General features: G+C 35.3%; 1 protein-coding gene across 1 annotated transcript; it reads left to right on the top strand.

The window, feature by feature from the left end:
* The first annotated feature begins 5,676 nt into the window (after nucleotides 1-5,676).
* Nucleotides 5,677-14,764, top strand: LOC109109725 (heat shock factor protein 1-like). Its single transcript, XM_042775818.1, has 13 exons — nucleotides 5,677-6,029; nucleotides 7,868-7,976; nucleotides 8,071-8,198; nucleotides 8,341-8,408; nucleotides 8,804-8,879; nucleotides 9,012-9,079; nucleotides 9,629-9,728; nucleotides 9,872-9,996; nucleotides 11,586-11,780; nucleotides 11,915-12,023; nucleotides 12,127-12,192; nucleotides 12,583-12,727; nucleotides 12,836-14,764. The coding sequence occupies exons 1-12, from the start codon at nucleotides 5,904-5,906 to the stop codon at nucleotides 12,679-12,681; spliced, it is 1,269 nt and encodes a 422-aa protein (XP_042631752.1). The 5' UTR covers nucleotides 5,677-5,903; the 3' UTR covers nucleotides 12,682-12,727; nucleotides 12,836-14,764.
* The last annotated feature ends 512 nt before the right edge of the window (nucleotides 14,765-15,276 follow it).

The raw sequence follows: 15,276 nt of genomic DNA on the forward strand, positions 1-15,276 counted from the left end.
GTACCCTTTCAAAAGGTAGTCCTACTAAAATGTACATTTTAGGTACTAATACATAGTTTTAAAGTACTACTTTTAAAGTACTAATATGTGCAAATAAGGTACAAAGATGTATTTTTCACTTTTACCTCATGGTACTGCCCCAATGACCGCTTTGAACCTCCTTATCTGAGAGTGCAGTAAAACAATCTTGTATGTATAGTGTTAAAGAAAAGGAAGGATAAGTGGAAATGTTTTATGGCAATCAACATTATGCCACAAATCCGGTCAACTTGTATTGAAATAAGAATGTTCCTTTAAAAGAATAGGTTGCTGAAAAACTGTAGCTACTTCCGGTCTGTACACACACAATTCTTTGCTCTACTTCTTTAGAAAATGATTTCAACGATTGTCAGAGATATTTTTTAAAAGTTAGATATTGCCTCAAAATTTGCATTCTGCAATTTATCACTTTTTAAATGTATGTCATGAATGTTACCACTTTCTTGAGGCCAACAGAAAAATGGGCTGTATGCATGTTTTGCATTTTGGTGGTTGTTAAAATATGCTATGCTTGTATTTGTATTTGCCTGCTGTTTGTTTACGTGTCCATCATTCATAATCTGAGTATGTGTCTAGTTTTTGAGGATAGTGTTTTGTATTAACCATCAATGATTTTATATATTGAAGGAATAGTTATTTACTCACCCTCAGGCAATCAAAGATGAAGATAAGTTTGTTTCTTCATCAAAACAGATTTGGAGAAATGTAGCTTTACATCATTTGCTCACAAATGCATCCCCTGCAGTGAATGGGTGCCATTAGAATGACAGTCCAAAAAGCTGACAAAAACATCACAATAATCCACAAGTAATCTAGATGACTCCAATCTGGTCTGAATCAGAGGAGAAATATGCAAGATCAAGCATTGTGTACAAAAGTAAAACAAAACAGTTTTGAACAAATATGTCAGTGGATTTTGATGTGAAAGGACGACGGGGGATGAACTTATTATCGAGTATGGACTTGAATTTCCGTCAGAAGCAATGGTTTAAATGATGCCCTTAATGATGGGTTTCTTTCTTACAAACACACAGCTTTTTACTTCACAAACATTAACTGATAGACTGGAATCACGTGGATATCTTGTGGATTACTGTGATGTTTTTATCAGCTGTTTGGACACCCATTCACTGCAAGTGATGTAATGCTTAATTTCTCTAAATCATTTCTGATGAAGAAACAAACATATCAACATCTGGGATGGCCTAAGGGTAAGTTTTTAGCAAATTTTAATTTTTGCTGAACTATTCCTTTAAATGCATTGTATTTATTGTGATTCAGTTAAAAATACAACTGACTGGTAAAGGCTTGTGACAAGTGAAGATGTTTGAGACAAAATTGTAAAAAATAGTGTTACAGTACTGTTGTTTGTTTGTTTAAACCAGAGAAGGAAAATGTGCCTGTTAAAATGCCCAGTGACATCACATTCAAAACATGTCCAGAACCCTCGTGTTCAGCAGTCCGTCGCTGATATTACGTGTTGCTCCAACTTTTACATCGCCATGAATAAAAAGAGATTAGCTGTTTCAGCCACTGTGCATTGGGGGGTCTGAGAGGCGGCTGAGGTTCAGGAGCAGCTCTGTGGAGCAGAAGAAATGTTACTTTGGGGACTTGGCTCTTAACAGCACTGTCTCTGAATAATGCACAGGCCCAGAGAGGAGGGGAGATAGAGCAGACGGGAGGCTTAGGCCACAAAAGTGCCTCTGTCATTCAGCTACCTTCTGAATAAAACACAGCCAGAACCACTTCAGCGAGAAACACCTAACAGGGAAATAAAAAAGGGAGAACGAGAAAGTGGACAAAGCTAAAAGAAAAAAAAGAAAACACACACACACATCAACAAGACATAGTGGGGATCCAAAAGTTTCAGACCATTAGTGAAAATAATTTTATTTTGCATGTTTCCTGCATTTGGAATAAAAATCCTTATCTATCTATCTATCTATCTATCTATCTATCTATCTATCTATCTATCTATCTATCTATCTGCATTACTAAGTAATTACTGTGATTGTTTGGGTAACCTGTTTGAAAACCATAATTATTTTTGTGAATAATAATTTTTTGAAGCCAGTGGTGAACACTTGAAATGACACACTTCAGCAGTAGCATCATCCAGATTAATCAATAATCACAACGCACAATAACCGGCATTACCCTTGTTAATCAAACAAAGCAGACTTGATAAAGGACATTATAGATGCCTATTACAGTAAATGGATCTAATTTCATGCAATGACTTTTTCAGACAGAATTATATTATCACTGTGCATGGCACTCCATGAGGTCATTCAAAAAAACTGAGATTTGAATTGTTCTATTGTATACTAAATAGAATCAAGGCCCAGCTATATGTTCACACATTGATCATTTTATGAGTCCACCTACTGTGGTCAACTATTTGAATTTCATTTGTTATCAAGAAATCATTTAAAAGTCAGAGTCAGTTTTGTTTTTTGTTTTTTGTTTTTTTTGAAAACACTGAAGAACTCTTAACCTTTCAGACATGTGTCCTTTTGACCTTAAGTGGCTGCATCGTTTTTGTTTGTAAAAGGCCAAGTGAGGGCAAGGGAAGTGTCTGAAATCACGTGGAAAGGCAAACCAACAACCACGTAGATGTTTCTGCACACTTCTGCTTTAAACACACATGGTAGTATCAGGTGACAGCTGGTCGCATGCGCTCTGAGCCTGCGAGTGCAGAGAATGTGAAAGGTCTTTGAACACTTGTTAACATCGCCTTCACAGATCATCTAGTCGGTCTTGATGTTGGTTTTGTGTGAAGGAAACAAACCGTTTCCACCATCTGCTAAATCAGGCTATTCTTCATTTCTATTCTCTTTCTTATTTTTTAGATTATATATATATTTTTAGAATGATACTGTCTGCTTTTCTGATTTAATATATATATATATATATATATATATATATATATATATATATATATATATATATATATATATATATATATAGATAGATAGATAGATAGATAGATAGATTAAATTGTTGGTTTGGTTTTTAGATATTGTTTTCTTTTTTAGATTTATATTTTTTGTTAAATATTTTCTAATATAAACCAATGAAAAAAAAAAGAATGAGGAAAATGTGAGTGGTGCTTGACTGCAAAAGTCGCTGCTACTAAGCATTTGAAAACAAGTGATTTTTAGCATTATAGAAAGCTACTGTTTTCTGGGTGGCTGCTAAGGAATTTCCATGTGGTTGCTACGGTGTTCATATTGGTTGCTATGTGCTTGCCAACTGGCTCTGGGCAAGCCCTCAAGTTTCTTGATATTGCCCTTTTCTTAATGAACTGCAATGCTATTTTGAATGTTTTCACATCATGTCAAGTCTGACAAGAGAAAAGTGCAACAAACTGTATAGTGAATGTATATTCTGTGATAATGCTTTTATTCTTTCTTTTTTTGAAAGAAAGAAATAAATGTACACTTTTATTTAACAAGACATAAAAGTGACAATAAAAACATCATTCTATATTTCTCCTTTCATCCCTCACAAACTGAATTGCAGACTGGTTTTAGACTAGGATATAAATAATTGGTTTCTCTTTTTCAGAGAGTGTGATTTTGATGTCATTATGCCCTTAGTTCCACCTGAAGTTAAACGTCACATCCCTAATGCACCAGTCAAGCGGACATGTGTGTGACTAGATACTTCCTCCCTCTCTCTCTTTCTCTCTCTCTCTCTCACACACACACACACCACCTTCATAAATCTTACCTTTGTCTTCTATAATCTGTTTTGACAAACCCTCAGGGTCACCACAGCATCTCACAAGTATTTAATTAATTATTTATGTTTGATCATTAACCATTCATGTTTTTCTCTGATTTCTGTGTCCAAGTAGATTCTGAAAGGATGGATGGATGGACATATGACTATGGTACAAATTCCTCAAAGTGTGCAATGGATTATGTGTTTGGTCAGATTAGCATCAGCATAATGCTGCATAAACGTAGCTGTGCTTAAACCTGGCTCTCAATTTTATTAATAACAAGATCATGACCTTGCAGCTGCAGGCAGCTGTTTTAAATCGTGCATCATGTGCTCTTTGACCCCCAGGCCAGTGATTTCTTGGCCCTGTGATGCTTATATGACACATTGTGGCAGATTATGGATTTAAGCCCAAACTGAAAATATTTGTCAACATTTCATTATGTGATTTGTAAATTATGAATGGTCTTTCTAGCAATTAGAACCGCTCTAATATTATACTGCCAACATTGCTTTTACAGCGAGGAGTGCAACTCATCAATATCTTGACTGTGATTCATCTCAGTAGAAGATGAGAGTACAATAAATGCTCTTGTGAAAATGCAGGATTACTTCTGGAGATGGAAACAATTTATACTAGTAAGTAAATTGCTGAAAAACAACATACTGTCTGATCCATAATTGAGTCTAATTATTTTACTGAAAATATTAATTTGTAAATGCCTGGCAACAGAAATTTCTTATTCATCTTCAACAGCTAGCAAACGGTCTCTTACCTAGTTACTACCCACTCGTGGGTACACACATAAATACAGACCAACCTCCCACATGACAACAAACCTGATAGATCTGTGCATCCTCATGCAAATCAAACACTTCCTTCTTCCTGCAGCACTAATCAAAATGTGCCTGCTTGAGCGTGATACATGGGAACAATTTACTTACTGCAGCTGATTTAGAATACTGAAGTTAATGCTGAATCTTTATTCATTAACTCTAGGATGTACATGGGATTTCTCAAAACTGACCCATTTAAATGACTTGTAGTGACGTAAGGCTACATTCTGAAAGTTTTGAAAGTCAGTTGTCATGAGGGACTATGACCTCTTTAACATATACAGATGCTGACCGGTGATTTTAATTTTGCATGCATCAGCTACTAATCACGTTTATTTCAATCAGGCTTTGACCTGAATGCCTACAGAAGCATCATAATGTTTATGTTTTATTTAAAAAATGGCTATCTATTTAAGTGATTGCTGTCACATGAGTAATGAGAGGTAAAATGGAGAAAAAAACAAAAAAAAAAAACCATCAGATCTGGATTGTGGGTCCCCCTGCTGGTTACATAGGGGTAGTGCTTTTATTTTATTTTACTTTTTTATTATATTTTATATTTTATTTTACCGACTAAATAAATTAATATTCTATTTTTTGTTATTTTATTTTGTATTTTTGTAAAAGGATATGCATGTGTATAATGTTTCTAATACTTTTACAATGCATGCTTCAATTTTACCCTGCCAATAAAGTTACATGAATCAGACTGAAGAACGAATTAAATAGATAGATAGATAGATAGATAGATAGATAGATAGATAGATAGATAGATAGATAGATAGATAGATAGATAGATAGATAGATAGATAGATAGATAGATAGATAGATAGATAGATAGATAGATAGATAGATAGATAGATAGATAGATAGATATTATAGTTTTTATCTCTCTCTCTCTAAACAACAACCTTATCATGAATGACTATTCAAAATCCACACAAAACCCCACACATCTGCCAAGCATACTCTCCTGTGCAGGTTGTGTTTGGCCATTGTGTGGTTTAACGTGACAGTGTGGCATTATTCTAGGTTTTGTGTGGGTCTGTATTGTTCTTCTGTGCTGCTTTGTTGAATGAGGGGGTATAGTGGTGATGCTGCAGGGCATTGCTTTATGCTGACTCTGACCTGTGAGAATGGCAGGGAGTGATGTGGCCCTATGACTAGGCCACAAAGAGAAGGAAGGAGAAGGAGAGAGGAACAGCATCAACAACGTGCATCCCAAGAGAGCATTGATTTGGAAATGGACTAAAATACTACTGGATTAAAGACTCATCTGTTCAAGTCCAAGTGTAGTCATGCAGGAGAACCCAGGCTCTATAGGTGTGGATGGAGGATACACCAGCAATGTACCTGCTTTCCTTACTAAACTCTGGACTCTTGTGGAGGACCCAGAGACCAATCATCTGATTTGCTGGAGTACTGTGAGTTCACACTGATTGCATCCTATGGCTGATTTATAAATTATGATAAATTATGTGACAAATTGTGTAGATTTTAAATAGAAAGTAACTCACTGTTGTTGACCTCTGATTGGAGAAATAAGACTTTGATTAGGCAGAGCAACAACAAAAGTTATGTAAGTCAGGGATTTTCAAACATTTTGGCAAAAACATCCAAATATGATAATCCCATTGCAATGAAATGGTAGCTATGTATATGCATATATAAAGACCCTTTTATATTATGTATGTGGGGAAAACATAAGCATAAACATGTTGCTTACTAAATTAAATGACTGGATATTATTTGAATATTTCTACAACTAAAATAATATACTAAAATACTAGAAAATATAAAAAAAATTTGACAGTGTATATGCTTTACAATAAATATTTTTTCTATTTCCTAAACATCAGAAAACATTTTCAGAAATGTATATGTTGCATATATAATTTTTTCTATCAAAATTTCTCTAAATTTGTCTGGGAACCCTAATGAAGCTCTATGAGAGCGCTGGGTTTCTTTGATATTGTAATTTGGGATAGAAAAAATATATATATTTCTTGTGAAACTCATATAGTGTTAACTAAAAAAATATTTTACAATGTTTTAATCATGGTAAGACATTATAATAAGGTCTCATTAGCAGCAAAAAATTTGTTACAATATTATATTGTTACTTAATAAAAGTTTTCATTGTTAACTATCCATTGTTATTTCATGTTAGCTTAAATCCATTAAATAATATTAATATATACAACTTTTGATTTTAATAATGTATTAATAAATGTTGAAATTAACTAAGATTAATGAGTGCTTTAGAGGTATTTTTCATTGTCAGTTCATGTTAGCAAATGCAGTTCATATTATCAAAGGAAAATTTTTTGCAAATTGTTACCTAATCATTACTTTTAGTTGTAATACTTTTGAGAGAATTTTTCATTGAAAATAGTGTATATTTACAACATATATTTCATCATTTTATATTAACGCCTTATGTGAATCTGACATGTTCTTTGTGCATAATGGAAATATGTAGATTTAAAGGTAGTTTTACTCTAAAGATGGACTCTAAAGTGGCTCTGGAACTGTTTGTTTTGGTCTCAATGGCTCTGCATTGATTATTATTATTACTGATGATCTAGCTTATGTCACCTGAGAATGATTAATAATGGGCACATCATATCCTCTGCATTTATCTGTTTATACAGGCTATTCAAATTGCATCTGTATGAAAATATCTCAATTTAAAATTAATTTGAAATGAACATCAATAAAAGGTGCAATCAAAGGCCAATAAACAAAAGTGTATTGACTGAACTTGGAACCAAAAAAAAGAAAAAAAATCAATGACAAACTCTTTAAAATAAACTATTTGCATCAGTATGTCAAGACTTGAGGATGTTTTAAAAAAAAGTTTTTCATCTCTACCATTCAATTTAACATAAATTTGCAAATAAATCAAGAATATCTGATCACATGAATTAATTTGCTAAAGATCCTGTGTATCAAAAATCATTTACACTAGAGTTGTTTTCATTTAACATTCTGATTGTGTGTGCAAAAAAAAGCAATAAAATAAAAGACAGCAGGAAGACACTGAAAACTCAATGGGGATGAAAAGCAGGCAGGCCACTCTTAGCAGATGCTTCTCTCTAATTCACTGCAATCATGTGTCTCGGTTTTGCATTTAACAATGTCTTGAGGAGGAACATTAAAAGGTTTCCTTTCCCAAACACATGCAGTCAGTTTTGTGCTTTCAAACTATAATCAAAGCAGAAACATGTTTCCTTTTTTGGCTTGTTTTCTCTCGTTCTAGCCGGGCACCAGCTTCCATGTTTTTGACCAGGGCAGATTTGCCAAAGAGGTTCTGCCGAAATACTTCAAACACAATAACATGGCAAGCTTTGTACGCCAGCTCAACATGTGTAAGTATCATTCTGTGCTGACAAACATCCCACAGCTATCAAAGACACTTCCGATTGAAACAGTGTTTGCGTTAACCTCTCACTTCTCTCTCAGACGGCTTCAGGAAGGTGGTGAATATTGAGCAGAGTGGACTGGTGAAGCCCGAGCGAGATGACACCGAGTTCCAGCACCTCTATTTCCTCCAGGGTCACGAGCATCTGCTTGAGCACATTAAGCGCAAGGTGAGACTACTCATCTTTAAATGATTTGCACTCTTGCTTTATTCTCTCTCATTCTCTGAGTCAGAAGCCATAAAACACACACAGGCTGGAGGTTTATGATCGGGCATAACTGATGACTGTTTATGTGTTTGTGTGTTCGCAGGTGTCAATAGTGAAGAGCGAGGAGACCAAAGTTCGGCAGGAGGACTTGAGTAAGCTTATGAATTACATGCACTTCCTTCCCAACAAAAAAAAAAACATATACATACACATGAAATAAAACAAAAAGAAATACATCACACAACTAAACAACAAATCCATGCACACATACTCAAATAATCCCATGGCATCGTTTACTGCCTATCCTTGCCTTTAGTAACAAAAACTGAACCCCAAACAACAACCTGCCCTTTCACCTCTATTATCCCTATAACTTTTCACCTACTTCTCATTCATTGGCTCCTCTGCATTGTGAATCTCAGTGGTTTGGTGTTTTGTTTAAGCTGCTTCAATAGCACATTCAGTAGTTCACCTGACAGATAGGGGCCAGTAGTCTGATCACATGCCCAAAGGTAGATATTAATTTCTATCTAGCTATCTATTCATCCGTGTATCTATCTATCTAGGCAGAATGATGTTCTCTGGAGAGAGGTGGTGTCATTGAGGCAGAATCACACACAGCAGCAGAAAGTCACGAATAAAGTAAGAAATACAACTCATGACCACAATGAGAGACAGTGGGTTGATCTGACCATTATTGGGAAAGATACTGTTGTGCAGATTTTGTGACTGAGTAATGCTGAATCACTTTGTGTATCTCTGTTCTATTAATAGCTGATTCAGTTCCTGTTTAGCCAGATGCAGTCCAACACTCCCAGCACTGTGGGAATGAAGAGAAAGCTGTGAGTGTGCCCATTCATCTGTAACACATACACACTAATCAGAAGCACTTGATTAGGTATCGATACACACACAAACAAAAAAGCACAAACAGAAAATAGCAATCAACAGCCTGATGCTCCAGCACAAACACAGAGGGAATGGCCAACTCAGCTGGAAACAGTCAGCTGATACAATTCACTGCCTTTGCTGGGATGAATGGACTTGAATGCTGAGTCAGACCTCCTGATCTCTTGCCCTCACACATGCACCCACAAATGCTCTACCCTCTATTAAAAAGGTGCACCGTCAGCTAGTGTGATGCATGAGAACAAACTGGGTAAAACAAACCACAAAAGACAGACCACAATATCCAACCCCAACTATTAAACTACAAATTAATAACTGACTTAGTAATAACAACACTGCTTCAACGTTCTTTCACAGTCTTACCACTAGAGGGTAATAGGATGGTAATTCACAACAACAGTTTTAAGTTCTTTGTATTTGAGACCTGAATACTTATTGATGTGGCTGCTATCAATTATATGCTGCATTTTCCTTCTCCCCAGTCCTCTCATGCTGGATGACGGCTGCTCCATCCCTCCTGCCTCAAAATTCAGCCATAGCCACTCCACGGAGTCCTTGCAAGAATCTTTCTATATCCAGTCGGTGAGAAAGCTTTCATATTAAAGATTGAAGATCTGACACAGAAGATTTTACTCACTGTATCATGCCTCTTACAACTGGTGTTTTGATGGTTTTCTCAATCAATAAAATATGACAAACGCAGACTCTCTTTTATGTTCAACCAGCCATCCACAGAAAGTGCATCCTGCTCCACTAGCAATGTGATGACTAGAGGGCCAATAATCTCTGATGTCACTGAAATCTCACAGTCCAGCACCATGGCTTTACAAATGCAGGCAGAGGAATCTAGGTGAGTGGACCGACCTTCAGTGTTAAAGGGATAGTTCACCCCAAAACACTAAACTGTTTCTGTCCATACATTATTATGTTCATGTTGTTCTGGACTTTCAATGTTTGGACACAAATGTTCTTCTAAAGAGGGTGAGAAGACAATGACAGAATTTTCATTTCATGGTGAACTTTCCCTTATTAGCCACTATGCTTAGTAGGGCCCTATAATGGACATAAAACACGAAATTTGAGGAAAAAAAAGAGGATATCACAGGGCTCTATATAGTTTAGCTATGTTTTCCTCCTTACAGTTTTTCTCAGTCGCTTTGGTGCATTTCTCAGATCAGAAATGAAATTCTCAAAACTAGCCTACTTGTTCAACCTCCACAGCATCTAGTTAATTGTGCACATTATAAAAGCAGTTTCTCATTTTTTTGAACAAGTTGCGATTTCTTTGGTACATTCATGCAATTGATTATGTACATTTGTCTGCGCTTTCCTACATTATCAGTTGCTAATGTCAAGTTGCTCAAAATGTATTATATAGCTCTCTGTGCAAAATACTTACCCACCAAAACATCTAGGCATTAGTTCATCATATAAGTCATTAAATGCAGAATAGTTGATCTAGTTGTCATAAACTGTCAAGCATATTTTTTTACACATTTCTATTAGACTTTTTGTAATTTTGATGAATCAGTTCTCTGCAATAGCTCAATATCTCTGCAATATTTCCTCCCCGATGGCCTGGCAAATCAACAGTAGCTCTGTGGCCAATGACATTTCAACCAAGCCATTTGCTTTTGGTCAGGTTGAAGCCAGCCTAATCTACATATATGAAGTTGTGAGATGGTTCACTTGACTCCAATTCCACATTTGCATTGCAAGGGAAGATATTCGTTGTGATGTAGATGAGAATCTGTTGGCTGACAGAATGGCACATCAGGAGGTGTAGACAGACTACACTGCAATTCCTCATACAGTGCTTCAAAAAAAAAAAAACTTCCTAAGGGGTGTTTCCTGTTTGCCTTTCTAATTGTGTATTTTTGCCTTTGTGCCCGTATTTCTTTTCTATATCACAATGATGTTGTAAGGTTTTTGTTTGTTTGTTTGTTTGTTTTTGTAAGACCACTAGTAAAGTGTAACTGTGAATCCCATCCAGTCTCTTTCAATCAACATCCCACATACGGTAATGTGTAAATTTAAACTTATGAAATTAATATATGGCATACATAAGAAGTGCAGCCTTCTGCATTTCAATACAGTAACTGTCATTCGAACTGTTGCCATCGTTTACATCAGGTAATACTAACAGAGTGCACTGTTATATTGACAACACGACTACGTGTTCATCTTGTTTGTGAACAATGACACAAGGACTTTTCATTCTGATGGCACTGAAATTTTCATTGACATAAATACTTACTTTTGAGAGATGAACTAAAGATTTTGAGTAAGTTACAGGCTTTTGCAGGTAATCCATTGTGTGGTGCTGTTTGTACTAATTTTTTTGAGAAATGCACATACTTTTTTGCAAATATTAAGGATGATTCGGGAAATGCACCAAAGCGATTGAGAAAAACTGTAAGGTGTGATCTATTTGTTTAGAGAAAAATGTCTGATGCTGATTAAGGAGGAGCCGGTGAGTCCTGGGGTGCAGGGACGAGGAGAGGGTGTACCACTTGGCTCCTGTGAGGTGTGCGCTGAACCCCCCGTCCTCCCTGTTGCCATGGTACAGTCCGTCCTAGAGGGCCGAGGATCTAATCTGGGAGAGAGAAGGGCCAAAAGACCAATCCTGGAGAGGTATAATATATCATCCGTATCAAAGTAACAAAAATCTACAACTTAGGTTAAGACTATGGTTTATCACAGATTAGCAGCACTTATATTTCAGTTAATGTAAAAATCAATTTTAATTTGTATTGAATATGTTCAAGACCAGAGATTCCTGACAGTGTGGAGAATGTTGACATGAGCCTGGAGGATTTACAGCTGCTTCTGAGGAGTCACCAGCAGAGCATGGAAACCAGTGCTGCAGCAATGGATGTAAGTCTGAATCGATACAGGGAGAGGGTGAATCCAACATAAAAGTGAATGAAAATAGACTTACCATATAACTGACCTTTAAATACTCTACACTTTCCTACAGCCCTTTACATTTAGTCTGTCTTTGAACGAGTGGAACTTTACAGAAATGGACCCAAACCTGAAATCAGTGAGTTTACTGTCATTTGTGAATAATCAGCTGTGACAGTTAAAGCTTCATTGTGTGTGTGTGTGTTTGTGTGTGTGTGTGTGTGTGTGTGTGTGTGTGTGTGTGTGTGTGTGTGTGTGTGTGTGTGTGTGTGTGTGTGTGTGTGTGTGTGATTCAGGGTAGCGCAGTTTAATTTCTGACCGGAATGAAAACCACGCAAAACAGCAGAGCCGAAGCACACCTCACTTAATTACCAAAACAATGTCCCTCCGCAAGTAACGTGTAGTTTAATGCTTCATCCGCTAGAGGGCCATAAAGTTACAACGTGTTGCATACATCCATGATCGCTCAAATGAATGCTTGCATGATTGTATGATCTGTTTTCTAAACTATTTCTATGTGCATGTGCAGGAGCTGGCTAATGCCCTCATCCCTGCTGCTGTGTCCCAGTACATGTTTCAGGGTCAGGAGGGGGAGACGTACCCCACCGCTGGCTATGAGGAGCAGTGAAGCCCTGACATGACAGCCAGCACAGATCCCTCCTGAGAGTGAGCAGGTACCGGTCAAGTCACTATCATGATGTCCAAATCTCTTGTCTAAATAGTTGTATACTATTAAAATCTACCTCACACTTATAATTGTCTTGCTTCATTGTTTCTCTCAGAGTGATCCATTTGAAAGCATGCCACTTGGATCGTACATTGTCTCAACATCGGAAGAGAAGGCTCAAATTTATCTGACAACGTGGAGGTGATATACAGTATAAATTCAACATGCTGACCATCCCTTTGTGAAGATTCACTTAGTTGATCATTGGTGGAAGGTGCATATTTACACAAACATTTGGAGCAATTCAACTCTTTGGGGATGGAATATTTACAAAAATCCTTTCTCAAAACCTATAAGGAGTTCAGGCTACATCAAGATCATTTTGAAGATATTTTTCTCATGATATAACACATCCTAAGGAAACTTCTATTGCCAAGGAAAAGGCAATATTAAGCATTTTCCTTCCCAACAACTACAATGCAGGTGAACGGTATGCAATATGACATAAATTATTGTGGCCCCAGTTTGAATGCACTTTAGTCTGTGTGTTGGAGTTTCTGCTTTGTGGAGTTTTGATTTCATTTTCTCTAAAATGTAACTGTAAAAAAATATATATACATATATATATTTAGTTCAATTTATATTATAACAAAGTGCACACTTGTATTTCAATATATTTGAAGACATATAAAAAGTGCTGGTTTAATCATATTATGTATGTATTCATGTGAGAGGTCTAGGGGTTAAAATGAGACCTTGCAGAAAGAAATCTGAAACGATGCACTGCTTTTTGTACAATTTAGTGTCTTTTTTCAATAATATTCTAGTATCTGAAATATATTATTAAGACATCAAGTATCTTTGTTTCAATTTATCCTTTAGTTGATTGACTAGCTTTTTAGAATTTACAGCTGTCTTTGATACTCTTAGGATATACTGTATGAGATTTGCCCTCATTTGATACAAATGTATTAACCACACTGGTTAGATGCAAACCAAGGTAGAAACACCAATTCTTAATGCCTTTGGAGATGAGCACTATAATTATGTAATATGTATATTTTAATTATTATTTATATTCTAAATTGACATTTTCAGTTGACTGTTTATATGCCCATCAACCAAATAAGATCTAAGAATGATAGTGCCTTAGGTTTAGGTAAGAATGTGTTTATTTTCCCTGCCAAAGCTTATATAATGAAGGCAAATCACAACAAAAAACACTACATACAATAACATTTCAGAGGCCATAATGCACTTTTTTATTACAGGGCAGCCGTAGCAATGCAGAATACCCCAGATCTCTTACAAATGTGTTGAATTTTAAGTGCAATACTGCTGCATTTATTTATATGATTTCCCTAAAAAGGAATTTTGCTGCATTGAATTGTATGATTTCTCAAGGATGCAACATCTAATGATGATTTAGATGGGAACTATGATGGAATAAAATAAATTGCACTAAGGGTGATAACTGTATTAGAAATAGTGTTTATTCAGTGTTTGTTTATACTCTTATTTTTTTCCACTATTCCCTACTAAAGAGAAATATTTAAATGGTTTATTTTGAGAAGGGTGCTTTTTCACAGAGGTTGCGAGTCTTTCATTGTATACTTATTTCTCTTTCATAATGTAATTAATTGCACTGCTAAAAAATGAATGTAGATTAACAAAGCAAGACACAAAAGCAAGCAAGAAAGGAAAGGAAATGTTTCATATTACTTCTGGATGTAGTCTGTTCCTGACTCCCACCAGCATATAATGTTCAAATGTGTATGCACACACTCACACAGACACACACAAAAAAAAATTGTAAAACAATAAACTTATTTTAAAAGCATGCAGCAAATCTCATTTTAATTCTTACAGTTACTGAATGAGGAGATTATATCAAACCGTTCCATATGTACTGAAATATTTGTCTATCTGTTGTAGTCATATTGTGGAGTATAGCATTTTAAAAGAGTGATGAAGTTATTAGAAACAGATTTTATTCTGTTGGTTTTACTATTCTTTAACACAGATAAATGGTTTAACTAAATGGTTTATTTTGAGAAGGTTATATAATTATTTTTGTTCCATTGTGACTACTTGCAATGGTAATAAATCAATTAAACTAACAAGAAAGAAAGAAATATGGCTTAATTAAATAATAACATGTATTTGAGTATAATAAAAAAAAATACTTATAAATAAAAAAAAGAAATTAGCTGTTAAAACCAACCATGCAATACAAACAAGACTTGTACATTAAGTATAGCAATGGATGACAGCAAAAATATAAATAAAAATAAAGGTAGACCGTTAAAAATAAAATAAAATAAAATAAGAAACAAAGTAGAGGTGGTGAATCAAATTACATAACATTCAACAGACTGTCACATAGTTTTACAAATGTAGCACTTTTTTGTTGCTTATTTTTTTCAGTGTCATAATGAAGTTGAGGTAACAAAGAAAATTATTTCATTTGGGTACTGTTATAGTTAAAATTTACATTTATGAATAAAATATTTTGCAAATGAAATAAATACATTTCCTATGTATTCTATATTACGA

The sequence above is a fragment of the Cyprinus carpio genome, chromosome A18, assembly GCF_018340385.1.
Source record: "Cyprinus carpio isolate SPL01 chromosome A18, ASM1834038v1, whole genome shotgun sequence".
Lineage (NCBI taxonomy): Eukaryota > Metazoa > Chordata > Actinopteri > Cypriniformes > Cyprinidae > Cyprinus > Cyprinus carpio.

Bases quoted from the DNA above. Each gene is read 5' to 3' on its own strand.
- LOC109109725 (XM_042775818.1), top strand. From the start codon at position 5,904: ATGCAGGAGAACCCAGGCTCTATAGGTGTGGATGGAGGATACACCAGC. The intron at 8,409-8,803 runs GCACTTCCTTCC...CTATCTATCTAG, and splicing joins AGTAAGCTTATGAATTACAT to GCAGAATGATGTTCTCTGGA. The intron at 12,024-12,126 runs GTAAGTCTGAAT...ACTTTCCTACAG, and splicing joins CCAGTGCTGCAGCAATGGAT to CCCTTTACATTTAGTCTGTC.